This window comes from Leucoraja erinacea, chromosome 5 (genome assembly GCF_028641065.1).
Source record: "Leucoraja erinacea ecotype New England chromosome 5, Leri_hhj_1, whole genome shotgun sequence".
NCBI classification, from domain to species: domain Eukaryota; kingdom Metazoa; phylum Chordata; class Chondrichthyes; order Rajiformes; family Rajidae; genus Leucoraja; species Leucoraja erinaceus.
Window position 1 is genome coordinate 92,412,588 of NC_073381.1, and position 15,210 is coordinate 92,427,797.

The 15,210-nt window shown below is 50.6% G+C and overlaps 1 protein-coding gene across 1 annotated transcript; it reads right to left on the reverse strand.

Moving 5' to 3' along the window:
• Positions 1-3,208: 3,208 nt before the first annotated feature.
• On the reverse strand, positions 3,209-14,638 carry LOC129697569 (left-right determination factor 2-like). The gene is made up of 4 exons (XM_055636245.1): positions 13,081-14,638; positions 8,635-8,878; positions 6,561-6,797; positions 3,209-5,430 (listed from the first exon to the last, which is right to left on the reverse strand). Exons 1-4 carry the CDS (start codon positions 13,355-13,357, stop codon positions 5,100-5,102), a joined length of 1,089 nt encoding a protein of 362 aa, XP_055492220.1. The 5' UTR covers positions 13,358-14,638; the 3' UTR covers positions 3,209-5,099.
• Positions 14,639-15,210: the final 572 nt, after the last annotated feature.

Here is a 15,210-nt window from a genome sequence, read left to right on the forward strand (position 1 = left end):
CTATGTTTCTATGATTCCTTTAGCCCTAAGAGTTAAATCTAACTCTCTCTTGAATACATCCTGTGAATTGGCCGCCACTGCCTTCTGTGGCAGAGAATTCCACAGATTCACAACTCTAGATTCTTGATTAGTGCGGGTGTCGGGGGTTATGGGGAGAAGGCAGGAAAATGGGGTTAGGAGGGAGAGATAGATCAGCCACGATTGAATGGCAGAGTAGACTTGATGGGCCGAATGGCCTAATTCTGCTCCTATCATTTATGATCTTATGATGATTACAAACACCAGCTAAACTACAAACTACCAATTGACTTAAAGGAAATAGGCAACGGGAGAGTTGAGGACTAGAGGGCACAGCCTCAGAATTAAATAATGTACATTTAGAATGGAGATGAGGAATTTCTTCAGTCATAGAGGAATTCATTTCCACAGACGGCTGTGGAGGCCAAGTCTTTAGGAATTTTTACACTGGAGAGTGACAAGTTCTTGATTAGCAAGGGCGTCAAAGGTTACGGGGAGAAGGCAGGAGAATGGGATAAAGAGATCAGCTATGATTGAATGGTGGAGCAGACTCGATTGGCTGAATGGCCTATTTCTGCCCCTATGTCTTATCATACTACAAGCCCGTTATACCGCATACGTTAATTAAACACACGCGACCCAGTCTGAAGAAGGGTCCCGTACCAAAAAGCTACCTATCCATGTTCTCCAGAGATGCCGCCTGACCCATCTGAGTTACTCCAGCACTTTGTGTCTTAGTTTGTACACCGGCCATCTGCAGTTCCTTGTTTCAACAAACACGAAAACTTTTAACAGGGTGGTGAATCTGTGGAATTCTTTGCCACAGAAGGCCGTGGAGGCCAAGTCAATGGATGCTTTCAAGAGAGAGATAGATAGGGCTCTTAACAATAGCGGAGTCAGGGGATATGGGGAGAAGGCAGGAACGGGGTACTGATTGGGGATGATCAGCCATGATCACATTGAATGGCGGTGCTGGCTCGAAGGGCCGAATGGCCTACTCCTGCACCTATTGTCTATTGATATTTTTTTTTTTAAGGAGATAGATAGATAGATAGATTCTTGATTAGTGTGGGTGTTAGGGGATATGGGGAGAAGGCAGGAGAATGGGGTCAGGAGGGAGAGATAGATCAGTCATGATTGAATGGCGGAGTAGACTTGATGGGCTGAATGGCCTAATTCTGCTCCTATCACATGACCCTATGACACTCGACTTCTTGATGTATGGGTACACAGAGGGTACAAAGCGAGAATTTTCCCAGGGAGTTGGCGGCAGAATCTGGGCCCTAGGTGGCAAAGGCACAGATGGGAGAGACTCTGAGGGGGTTGGACAGAGATGGACAATGTCTCTTCAAGGTCACAGAATGTAGCCGCTCCCAAATGGGTCAGCACTTGCCCATTCACACAGGAGTGTCTTAATCCCCATCTCGTTAAACCTCCCCTTTGTTCTCACCGTCTGCTCAGCTTCAGCTTTCTGACCGACATAAGGCTGGTGTTCCCTGTCCCACTTACCCCATAGTCATCGTGACACAGCATGGAAACAGCCCCTTCGCCCCAACCAGCTATGCTAGTCCCATCCGAAGATCCTGTAGCGAGCAAGATGGTCCACTCGACAAAAAAGACGTAGTACGGTCATGGGCAGATTCATGGGTCATTTTCGGCCCCATTTCAGTAACCGGCTTCCGTCTACGCACCAACGATCCCAAAGATAACTAGTGCGGAGACGGAAGCCGGTTACGGAAACATCCTCGTAAAAATAAAAGTTATTTGGTAAAAATCTTCTCCTCATTTTCAGAATTTTAATTTATTAACACAAACTGTTCCCCCGCAACGTTGATTACATTGCGAGTCGGATCGGGTCCGGTTACTGAAATGGATGAAAAATAAGGCCCACGTTCCGCTCCGTTGCGTACTACACGTCAGCCCATTGCATTTAGCTGGAGTGGTCTATCTTGCTCCACTATAGGATCTTTGTTCCCATCTGCCTGCATTCGGTCCATATCCCTACAAACTTGTCCTATCCATGTACCTGTTTAACTTAGGATAGTCCCAGCCTCAACTACCATCTCTGGCAGCTTGCTCCATACACCCACCACCCTTTGTGTGAAAATGTTACCCCTCAGGGTCCTATTAAATCTTTCCCCCCACCTAGTGAGGGTCCTCTCCCCTGGTTTTCGATTCCCATACTCCAAGGAAAAGACTGCACCATCCTATCTATTCCCCCCATGACTTGGTACACTTCTCCATCACCCCTCCTCATCCTGTGCTCCAAGGAATAGAGTGCTAGCCTACCCAACCTCCCTATAGCTCAGGCCCTCCCTCATGTCTGGCAACATCCTCTAAATCTTCTCGACACCCTATCCAGCTTAATGGCATCTCTCCTAATCCATGGTGAGACCAAAACTGCACAGAATACTCTTAAACAATCAGTCTGAAGAAGGGTTTTGGCCGGAAACGTTACCTATTTCCTTCGCTCCATAGATGCTGCTGCACCCGCTGAGTTTCTCCAGCATTTTTGTGTACCTTCGATTTTCCGGCATCTGCAGTTCCTTCTTTACAAGTGCTGCCTCACCAATATCTTGTTCGTTTGGATATACATCGCGGAAACAGGTCCTTTGGCCCACCGAGTCCGCACCGACCAGCGATCCCCGCACACTAACGCTATCCTACACACATTAGGGATAGTTTACACTTACACCAAGCCAATTGACCTACAAACCTGTACGTCTTTTAGAGTGTGGGAGGAAACGCCGCTGAAGATCTCGGAGAAAACCCACGCAAGTCACGGGGGGAAGGTACAAACTCCATACAGAAAGCACCCCGTAGTCGGGATCGAACCTGGATCTCCGGTGCTGCAAGCGCTGTAAGGCAGCAACTCTACCGCTGCGCCACCGTGACTGCACTTACACCATGACTTGCAAGCCTATATATCATGTAATGCTCCGACTTCCACACTCAGTGAAGTCCCGTTGATTGATCAACTACATTAGCTGAAAGCACGGGACACCGCTTTCAGGTCAGGCGATGCTCGGGCCTACAGTTCATCCAGGGCTAACCTGAAGAGGGGCATCAGGAAGGCCAAGCACTGCCAATGCATTTCGTTGCCTCTGTACTGTACACTGACAATGACAATTAAAATTGAATCTGAATCTGAAATTGAATCTGAATCTAAAGGTCTAGGAAAGCGAGTAACATGAAGTAGACCCCACACCGCCGTTGGGAATTGATTCAATATATACTTTAATTCAGGTTTATCTACAAATATCATACATACATTGAAATGTGGGCACAGACACAATGATATCCAGTTATTCCCAGCACACATCCAGAGTGCTGGAGAAACAAGTGCCCCCTTCGAATTGCGGCAACTCGTGACCCCAGTCTGAGCCGGCGGTCCGGTCCACATTGCAGGGCCACTCCGTCAATAACCCATCCTTAAAACTCCGTGGGCGCAGCGAGGGTTCAAACTCACCCTCCCTTAAACACAGAGGGTAACGCAAGAACAAGGCGGCCATGTTGGTGCCAACTTCAAATGGGGATGGGTTTGGTTGTTAATGCCGCTCTGATCTGGAGGAAATGGACACGAGGTAACTCAGCGGGCCAGGCCGCCTCTCTGGAGGACATGGATAGGACCTTTCGGTCTGAAGAAGGGTCCTGACCCGAAACGTCGCCTATCCATGGGTCCTCCAGTGATGCAGCCCGGCCAGCTGAGTTACTCCAGCGCTTTTCATCCTTGTTGTTTGTAAACCAGCCCCTTGCAGTTCCTTGTTTCTACCTCTTGAGCTGGGGGGTAAGTTGGTTGTAACTCCCCCCCCCCACTGGCCCCTTCTCTCCAGTATAAACATCGAGTATATACCTGGCTGTGCGGAGCCCTGCAGGGCTAAATAGAGAAGCCCCTCGCAATCCACTCCCTTCAATCCCACCTACATTCCCCAGCATTCCTTCCGCCTTTCTAATTAGGCAGCGTCCCTGTGTAAAAAATACTATTGTATAAAAAATTGACTGTACAGTACCATTAAGTGCTTCCAGCGTCCTCTAATGGGGACCCAGTCTAAGGCATCGCCCGGCAGTGCTGCCTTTAGTCAAGGTTTCCCGACTCCCGAATCAGTTCCTGGTGGATGTGTAACTGGGCATGAGCAGAGACCGGAGGAACTCAGCGGGTCGGGCATGTGTGGAGGGAAGGGGCAGACTATGTTACGGGTCGGGACTTCCTCTATCTAGTCCGTCCCGACCCGAGACGTCACCTATCCAATGTTCACTACAGATGCTGCCTGACCCGCTGAGTTCCTCCAGCACTTTCATGTGTTTTGCTCCAACACATGCAGTTCCTTGCGCCCCCTCCCCTTCCGCAGATGCCGCCCGACCCACTGAGTTACTCCACTCATTTGTGCTTCGCTCGTGGTTCCAGCTTCCCTGTCTCCAGGAATCCAGGGGGAAAGCCTGGTCGTGGGAAGCAAGGACCAAGTCCCGAGGGACCTGTTGGTGAGTTCGGAAAGTGAGTGGAGTCCCTGGAGAGTGTTCGCGAGGCTGCAGACGCAAACGCCGCAGCTACTTCCCTGATCCAAAGCAGGACATTCGGCATCTCGACCCAACCAGGGTCCCAAGGAGGATCTCGACCCGATACGCCATCTGTCCGTTACGCTGACCCCGCTGAGTTCCTCCAGTGCGCTGTGCGTTGTTCCCCACGGCTAAGGTGGTTCGACCAACAACAAACCACCCCGGGAGTAAGTCAGCCCTTGAGAAGCCCAATCCCCCAACCCAACACCTTCCCAGGGCAACCCAAGTGTGGTCATCAACTCATCGAGTCTCTCCCACTGAGCCCACCCACTAAGAGGCCATGGATGCAGTGGGACCATCCTGGACCACGACCACCTTCTTGAGTTGGTTGAGGCACAATCAGCTCTCAGCGATGTATGTCTCCCTACCATTGGAGGCCATTGGAGAGGTCGTGGGCCTGTTGGGGGAGGAGGCCTGCCGGTAACCGTGGCGACCGGGCCTAGGGAAGGATCAGGAGTCAGGGACCCCGGGTCAATGGGTGAAAAGTCAAGTGTCACCACCCATCCCCCCACACCACCGAGGTGGGCCTAGATGAGGGAGAGGTTGTCCACACTGCAGGCACATCTCTCTGTGACCATGTTGGGGAACTCGGCCACCTCGATCTCGGTGTAGTCTCCCCTCTTCACCAGGTACATGACGGGCAGTGAGGCGCTCTCTGTCGCCGCGCACCTCCTCTCCCCGTAGACGAAGGGCAGTGGGGGCTGCCTGCACCCCCCCACGCAGCGGTAGGCCTGGTAGCCTGGAGGCTCGATGATCCAGTACTGGGTCCAGGCCAGCTCCCGGAAGTTGATGAAGTACTCCTGCCGGCAGCAGGCCCCGCTCCTGCGCGACCGGCCCCCGTCACAGTCCCCCGACGATCTGAAAGCAAGAGGACACCACCGTTAACCCAGCCACACCACGGCTCACATCGTTCTTGATACAAGAGTCAGGAGATCATATAGTAGGGGTGGAGGAGAAGGCCTGGATACAGTGGATGTGGAGAGGATGTTTCCACTCGTGGGAGTGTCTAGGACCAGAGGGCACAGCCTCAGAATTAAAGGACGTACCTTTAGAAAGCAGAGGAGTTTCTTGAGTCAAAGGGTGGTGAATCTGTAGACTTCATTGCCACAGAAGGCTGTAGAGGCCGTCAATGGATTTTTTTAATGCGGAGATTGACAGATTCTTGATTAGTCAATCTCCGGTGTCAGGGGTTATAGGGGAGACAACAGGAGAATGGGGTTGGGAAGGAGAGATAGATTGGCCATGATTGAATGGCGTAGACTTGATGGGCCGAATGGCCTAATTCTGCTCCTATCACTTATGAACATGTTGCAGGTTTCTAAGACTTATGGCCAGGTAGCATTTGGAGCATTGCGTGCAGTTTTAATTTAGTTTAGTTTAGAGATACAGCGCGGAAACCGTGGCAGCAGCTCGACCTACTGCGCTCCAAGCAACAATGTCCCAGCCTGCCCAACCTCTCCCTATAGCTCTGACCCTCGAGTCTTGGCAACGCCCTCGGAAATCTTCTCTGCGCCCTTTCCAGCTTAACAGCATCCTTCCCACAGCATGGTGACCAAAACACTCTCCCAAGTGCGGCCTCACCAGCGTCTTGTAACATCCCAACCTCAATGATGGACAGAAAAGGCTGTGGAGTAACTCAGCGGGACAGGCCGCATCTCTGGGAAGGAGCAATAGGCGACGTTATTGGGGTAGAGAAATGTCACCCATTCCTTCTCTCCAGCCTGTCCCGCTGAGTTACTCCAGCATTTAGTGTGTTCTCTATTCGGTGTAAAGCAGCATCTGCTGTGCCTTCCTACACGTCCGATACTCGACACCCTGAATGATGAAGGCCAGCGTAACAAGAGTCTTCATCACCGCCATGTCTACCTGGGTATCTGAGGAGGTGGGGCGAGGGCTGACAACAAGAGCGGCCTGGTCAGCACCGGACTATTGAGCAACTGTGCAATGTAAGGGGGCGGTGGGGCGGTGGAGTTGGGGTGAAGACGTACCCGTATTCATTGAAGTTGAGTGTGTAGAGCACCAGCTCAGGTTTTCCCAGCAGACGGTCGGTGTGGTCCTGGGGGGCAAAGCGGACGAGCTTGGCGATGTCAGCGGCGTGCCGACCCGGGCGCTCGGCCTCCACCCACAGCTCCAGGGACATCCGGCCGCCCCGGCTCCTCTGCCAGTAGTGCACCGCCTGAGTAACGTCGAACTTCTTCCAGCCCGAGTCCAGGATGGGGACCAGCCTTTGATGGGGAGAAGACACGGGACACGTCAGCTACAACACCAAGAAACACAACCAGCGGACATGGGTTACAGGTGAGGGGGGGGAGATTTAATGGGAATCTGTGGGGTAACCTTCATTACACACAGGGTGGTGGGTGTATGGAACAAGGAGGTAGTTGAGGCTGGGACTATCCCAACGTTTAAGAAACATTTGGACAGGTACATGGATTGGACAAGTTTAGAGGGATATGGGCCAAATGCAGGCAGGTGGGACTAGTGTAGCTTGGGCATGTTGGTAGTTGTGGGCCAATGGGTCACTGTGTGACTATGGCTCAGATATAGGGAGTCGGAGGATGGGGTGGATGTTTTGGTGGTGGTGGGGGGGGGGGGGAGGTTTCTACTGGGGAGAGTGCAGTGGAGAATGTCTTGGGATAGGGGTGAGAAGGTCACGAGGAGAGACGGATACATCAGATGGCGTAGTGTGAGGGAGAGATGATCTGGGGGTGGGAGGGAATGATGGAACCTCTGTGCTGGTAGGAGGGGGAGATGTTTGATGGGGAGTAACCAGATGAGGTGGGAGGATGGGGCCAGGAGAACATCTGATAAGAGGGCTGGGGGAGACATGCGATGGGGATGGGGAAGGGGACATCAGACTACTCAACACACTTAAGAAAATTCCATGAACAGTACCCAAACAAAGACAAACAAACTGTGAAAATAACTTTGGCTCAATGTCTCCAGTACGAAATTTGCACTTTTTCTATATTGCACCTTTCATTGTTGCACCCTTTTTAAAATACCTCAACGTTTTTGCTACATTTTGGCACACTGTGAATATTTTAATATTTTAAATAATGTAATGTCTATTGTCTATTTTTATTGGTATGTTGTCTGTCTGTGTTTTTAATATTACTTGCACATTTGGAGTATGGGGAAACGTAATTTCAATCCTCTGTGTAAATACTGTTGCATAATTGAATTGACAATAAAGTTTACTTTGAACTTTGAACATCAGATGGGGTAATGTGGGGGGGGGGGTGGAGATCTGATGGGAGGAAGGATGGAGGGATATCTGATGTAGGGGGGGAGAAGACCATCTGATGGGGAGGGAGGGTAGATCAGATGGAGTGGGAGGTGGGGAGATGTTTGATGGGACATCTGGAAGTCTGATGAGAAGATGGGGGAGATGGGGAGGAGAGGTCTGATGGGAAGATGGTCGGATGGAAGGTCAGATGGGGAGAAGGTCAGATGAGGAGATGGGGAGGAGAGGTCTGATGGGGGGATATAGGCTGGAGAGGGTGATGGGGACATGTTTGGTGGTGGGGAGATAGGTTTGGCCATTCCCTGATTGTCCACCCGAAGCCAGGTTTCTCATGCAGTCGAGGTGTCCTGGGTCTCCCTCTGTGTCCACGCCGCTGAGGACGTCCCGACGTCGGACTTTTAACATCCCGGCGAGCGGTCCTGGACATCGGGCCGCCCGTAGCTGCAACTGCGGAGGGCTTGGGGAGGCTCTGACCACGGGGAACAGTGGAGGAAGAGACTGACTTTGGTGCCTTCCCACACAGTGGGGAACTTTGATTCTGCTGTGTGGGGATGTTTTATGTCAAACCCTATAGTGTGTTGTGTCCTGTTGATTTTTATTGTATGGCTGTATGGAAATTCATTTCACTGTGCCATCAGGCACACGTGACAATTAAAATCTATCTTGTATCTTGTGTCCTCATCTGGATACAGGTGAGGTGGGTGAGTGGCGGATGGGTGGAGTCATTGACAATGGGTGGAGGTGAGAGGGAGACAGAAGGATGTCGGATGTGGAGGAGGTGGGTGGAAGGGGAGGAGGTGGGCGGGTGTCCTTACCTGGAGTCTATGAGTGAGGAGGTGTTGCTGCCATCAGCCAGGGTGCTGACCCAGTACACACTGACCCTGGCGTTGGTGACTGGCCGCCCGTGTCTCCGTGGGGGCAGCTCTGCCGAACGCACGCCTTTCTTGAAGAGCTTGAGCTCGGCCATGGTCACCTCGCTGTTGTCGGGGATCAGGCCCTTCATGTCGAACACCAGCCTCTGCCTGGTGGGGTCCGCGTACACCACGTCTCCCGTCGTGTCTGGGGAGAAGACATCACATCACACGTCCACCCTCAACATCTCCCGCTCTTGTGGAGTCACACAGCACGGAAACGCGCCCTTCGGCCTAACCCATCCATGCTGGCCAACTTGTCCCGTCTACGCTGGTCCCACCTGCCCGCATTTGGCCACCTCCCTCTAAACCTTTCCTATCCATGTACCTGTCCAAATGTCTGCTAAATGTTGTTATTGCACTCACTGCCTCAACTACCTCCTCCGGCAGCTCGTTCCACACTCCCACCACCCTCTGCGGAAAAGTTGCCCTTCAGGTTCCTTGCTCACATGAAGACACTCAGCGGGTTAAGCAGCAGCTCTGGACAACATGAATAGACATTGTTTTGTGTTGGGACCCTTCTTCAGACCTATGCCTGTTCCCGTCTGGCCTGAAGGTACAGAAGCTTGAAAGCGCGCACCACCAGATTCAGGAACAGCTTCTTCCCCTCTGTTATCAGGCTTCTGAACGCCCCTTCCATAAGCTAGGGTACTGTCCGATTCACCTCTACCCCATTGCGGACATTGGACTTTGTCTGTGGAACTGGTGCGCTACAATGCTGAGAACTATATTCTGCACTCTGTGTCCCCCCCCTTTGCTCTACCTGTTGTACTTGACTTGATTGACTTGATTTGTTCCATGTATGGTATATCTGATCTTTGGCTAGCCGGCAGAACAAAGCCTTTCACCGTACCTGTTGAGGCAGGTACTATAACATCTAAGACACTTGATACACAGAAAGTGCTGGAGTGACTCAGCGGGTCAGGCAGCATCACTGATGGAGAAAAAGAATGGGTTGACGTTTCAGGTCGAGACCGGTCTTCAGACCTTCCTTCTATCCAGAGATGCTGCCTGTCCCGCTGAGTTACTCCAGCATTTTGTGTCTACCTTCAGTGTAAACCAGCATCTGCACAGTTCCTTCCTACACAAAAGATCTTACAAATGTTGTTATTGTACCTCATCTGGCAGCTCGTTCCAGACACCCACCACCCTCTGTGTGAAAGAGGTTCCTATTAAATGATCCCCTCTCACCTTAAGCCTGTAGTCTCTGGTTCTTCATTCCCCTACCCTGGCTAAAAGACTCTATACATTCACCCTACCCATTCCCCCCCCGTAAATATATCATAATATATATCATCTATATACATGTTTATTATGATCACCCTTCAACCTCCTGCCCTCCCGTGGAATAAAATCCTAGCTTGCCCCAACCTCCCCATATAGTTCCGGCCCTCAAGTCCTGGCATCATCCTTGTAAATCTTCTCTGCACTCTTGCCAGCTTAATGACATCCTTCCCATCGCAGAGTGACCAAACCTGAACACAATACTCCAAATGTGGTTTCTTGTTCACCCATCTCTTGTAAAACTTGAATGTAACATCTCAGCTTCTACAATCTATACCCTGACCAAATGTACCAAAAGCCTTCTTGGTATAACCAAGATATACTATGGAGACACAGGGAACAGCAGATGCTGGAATCACGAGCAAAGCACAAAGTGCTGGAAGAACTCGGACGGGTTAGGCAGCATCTGTGGAGGGGACGAAAAGACATTTCGGGTCGGGAACCTTCTTCATTCTCACATTCAATGCCCCAGCTAATGAAAGCAAGCTTCCCAATTGTCTGAAGACCCGAAATGCCACATGTCCATCCCCCACTCCTTCCGCAGATGCTGCCTGGCCCGCTGAGTTCTTCCAGCACTTTGTGTTCAGCTCAAGATTCCAGCATCTGCCGTTACCTGTGTTTCCATGCCATCTGCCTCCTTCATTTACCTATCCACCAGTGCCGCTATCATCAGGCACCTTCGCTGATAATAGGAAGATTAGGCATAGAAACAGGCCCTTCGGCCCACTGAATCTATGCTGACCATTAAGAATCCATTTTTACATCAAACCCCACCATCTCATCAAGCCCCCCCCCCCCCCCAAGACTGTACCACTCCGCTAAACAGGAGGGGCAGCTTACAGATGCCAATTTCAATTTACAAATTCACATGTTACAGGAGTAGAATTAGGCCATTCGGCCCATCGAGCCTACTCCGCCATTCAATCATGGCTGATCTCTGCCACCTAATCCCATTTTCCTGCCTTCTCCCCATAACCCTTGACACCTGTTCTAATCAAGAAGTTGTCAATCTCTACCTTAAAAATATCCACTAACTTGACCTTCACACCCCTCTGTGGCAATGAGTTCCACAGATTCACCACCCTCTGCCTAAAGAAGTTCCTCCTCACCACCTTTCTAAAAGAGCGCCCTTTAATTCTGAGGCTATAACCTCCGATCCTGGACTCTCCCACTAGTGGAAACATCCTTTCCACATCCACTCTATATCTATGCCTTACAGATGTACAGATGCCCCACAGCGCCAGAGACTCGGGTTCAATCCTGACTATGGGTGCTGTCTGTACGGAGTTTGTACCTTCTCCCCGTGACCTGCGTGGGGTTTTCACCTCTGGGTGCTACTCTTTCGTTTAATGGGCTTTAGGTAACATTGTAAATTGTCCCCAATGTGTGTAGGATAGTGGGGGGTGATCGCTGGTCGGCGCGGACTCGGTCGGTGGGCCGAAGGGCCTGTTTTTGCGCTGTGTCTCGAACCTAAACTAAACCTCGTTCGGTGATCCAGCACGGGTGTGCAGGGCCGAATGGCCCCTCTCTCTCTCTCTCCCCCTGAGCTACAATGGGGAGTTAGCCACAGTGTACTGGGTGTGTGCCTGAACTCGGATCCGTGGCAGAATCCAAGAGTGTTCGTTCGCCTCTTGTCTGCAAACAGATGTAGTGCTAAATCGCGAGTTATCTGCGCATTCCAGACAGCACAAGAACAGCGGCTGTGGCATTGTCATTCTCCAAAGCTGTGAATCGCCGAACAATTCACAACTCCAAGACGAGCTAAGCCCCTCCTCAGACAAGAGGCTGAGAGCGGTGTGTGTGTGTGTGTGTGTAACACATTTAGAGGCAACTGATTAGATTTATACAAAGCAAAGCAACAGGGAAAAACAAACCGTGCAAAAGTAGCTGGGCTGATTCTAGACACATAGTGGGTCTGAAGAGGAAAAGTCACCCGCCCAAATGTTCTTCAGAGATGTTTAAGAAGGAACTGCAGATGCTGCAAAATCGAAGGTAGACAAAAATGCTGGAGAAACTCAGCGGGTGCAGCAGCATCTATGGAGCGAAGGAAATAGGCAACGTTTCGGGACGAAACGTTGCCTATTTCCTTCGCTCCATAGATGCTGCTGCACCCGCTGAGTTTCTCCAGCATTTTTGTCTACCTGAGCTACCATCTACCTTATTGGTGACCCTGGGACTATCATTGATCGGACTCTGCTGGCTTTACCTTTCACTAAACCGTTATTCCCTTATCCTGTATCTATACACTCGATTGCAACCAAGTTTTGTCTTTCCGCTGACTGGTTAGCACGCAACACAAGCTTTTCACTGTACCTCGGTACATGTGACAATGAAGGGAGGTGGGCTTAGAGGAGAGGAGAAACATAGAAAATAGGAAAAAGGAGTAGGCCATTCGGCCCTTCGAGCCTGCACCGCCATTCAATATGATCATGGCTGATCATCCAACTCAGTATCCCGTACCTGCCTTCTCTCCATACCCCCTGATCCCTTTAGCCACAAGGGCCACATCTAACTCCCTCTTAAATATAGCCAATGAACTGGCCTCAACTACCCTCTGTGGCAGAGAATTCCACAGATTCACCACTCTCTGTGTGAAAAATGTTTTCCTCATCTCTGTCCTAAAAGATTTCCCCCTTATCCTTAAACTGTGACCCCTTGTTCTGGACTTCCCCAACATCGGGAACAATCTTCCTGCATCTAGTCTGACCAACCCCTTAAGAATTTTGTAAGTTTCTATAAGATCCCCCCTCAATCTTCTAAATTCCAGCGAGTACAAGCAGAGTCAGTCTATCCAGCCTTTCTTCATATGAAAGTCCTGACATCCCAGGAATCAGTCTGGTGAACCTTCTCTGTACTCCCTCTATGGCTAGAATGTCTTTCCTCAGATTAGGATACCAAAACTGTACGCAATACTCCAGGTGTGGTCTCACCAAGACCCTGTACAACTGCAGTAGAACCTCCCTGCTCCTATACTCAAATCCTTTTGCTATGAAGAGGAGAGGAGAGGAGAGGAGAGGAGGAGGGGAGGGGAGGGGAGGGGAGAGGAGAGGTAACGTTGGCTTTTACCTGCGTTGCCGGGAATGCCCCGCAGAATGCCGGCCAGGCTGGGCAGCTCCCTGCGCTTCCTTTCCGACTCCTTGTGGAGCCGCAACATGGAGACGTACTTGGTCCTCAGGTGCCGGGGCACCACCACCTCGTCCAGGTCCCTCTTGGTCAGGCGAGGAGCCTCGGACAGCCCCAGCCTCCTGAGGACGCCCTGCCTCACCTCGTCCAGCTGTGGGTCGCAGTCGACCAGAAGCACCCAGATGCAGAGGGGCAAGACCACCTTCCACAATCCCAGCATGTTTAAAAGTTTCACCTTGTCCTTGGCACACACTCACACACTGAATCCACAGACTGACTGCGCTGCCCCTGCCTGCCTGCTGCTTATAAAGAACCAGTCCGCCCTCCTCTCCACCCTCCAGACAGCGCTGGATACACAAAAGTTGAAAGGAGGTGGGAGCACTTCAAAGAGGCCGGCGATTTCACGACGCGACGCCCACCACCGCTCTCAGCAACATGACTTGGGACACTTTTCACCCTCTCCAGAAATCCCCCTGGGATTAACTCAATCACTGGGTCCCTTTCCCACTTTCTATGCAGCCCGATTAAACAGGCTAAAAAAAAAACCCCATCTCCAGCGTGAAAAACAAATCCTCAATTAAATCGATGTTTCAACGATGCTTTATCGTCACATGTACCTCGGTACAAGTGAAATAAATACTGTGTGCAGCGAGGCACTGCAGATGCTGCTTTACGCCAAAGATGGACATAAAATGCTGGAGTCACTCAGCGGGACAGACAGGCAGCATCTCTGGAGAGAAGCAATGGGTGGGTTTTGCGGCTCGAGAGTCGAGACCCTTATTCAGACAATGATTCTGAAGTCTCTTCTGATTTAGCTCTTAGGGCTAAAGGAATCAAGGGATATGGGGGGGGAAAAAGCAGGAACGGGGTACTGATTGGGGATGATCAGCCATGATCACATTGAATGGCGGTGCTGGCTCGAGGGGCCGAATGGCCTACACCTGCACCTATTTTTCCATGTTTCTATGTAAGTCTGAAGAAGGGTGTCTACCTGAAAAGTCACCTATTTCTCTTCTCCAGAGATGCTGCCTGACCCAGCATTTACTCCAAGCATTTTTGTGTCTGCTTTCAGTGAAATACTATGTTTTGCATGCAAGCCAGTAAAATCATGTGGCAGACCTCACTTAGACAGTATATTAGTGCTGCCACATTTTGGTGCGGTCCAGGCACTCACCACTCTGTGTAAAAAACCTTGCCCCGCACATCTCCCCACATGCTCTGGTGTTCATAGAAACATAGACAGTAGGTGCAGGAGGAGGCCATTGGGCCCTTCGAGTCTGCACCGCCATTCATTGTGATCATGGCTGATCATCCACAATCAGTAACCCGTGCCTGCCTTCTCCCCATACCCATTGATTCCACTGGCCCCTCGAGCTCTATCAAACTGTCTTTTAAATTCATCCAGTGAATAGGCCTCCACTGCTTTCTGAAATTCCACAAATTCACAACTCTCTGGGTGAAAACATTTTCTCTCAACTCAGTTTTAAATGGCCTCCCCTTAATTTTTAGACTGTGCTTCAGCACAACACAACAACATGAATATAGCAGGCATGAATACAGAACAGATCAGTGTGTCCATATACCATGATATAAATATATAGACACATGAATAAATAAACAGATAAAGTGCAATTATACAGATAATGGTCTATTCATGATCAGAGTTTTGTTTCAGTTGAGTTTAATAGCCTGATGGCCGTGGGGAAGTAGCTATTCCTGAACCTGGACGTTGCAGTCTTCAGGCTCCTGTACCTTCTACCTGAAGGTAGCAGGGAGATGAGTGTGTGGCCAGGATGGTGTGGGTCTTTGATGATACTGCCAGCCTTTTTGAGGCAGCGACTGCGATAAATCCCCTCGATGGTAGGGAGGTCAGAGCCGATGATGGACTGGGCAGTGTTTACTACTTTTTGTAGTCTTTTCCTCTCCAGGGCGTTCAAGTTGCCGAACCAAGCCACGATGCAACCGGTCAGCATGCTCTCGACTGTGCACCTGTAGAAGTTAGAGAGAGTCCTCCTTGACAAACCGACTCTGTTAAACTTTGGTTACTTTGGTGAGGTGAGATGGGAAAAGATA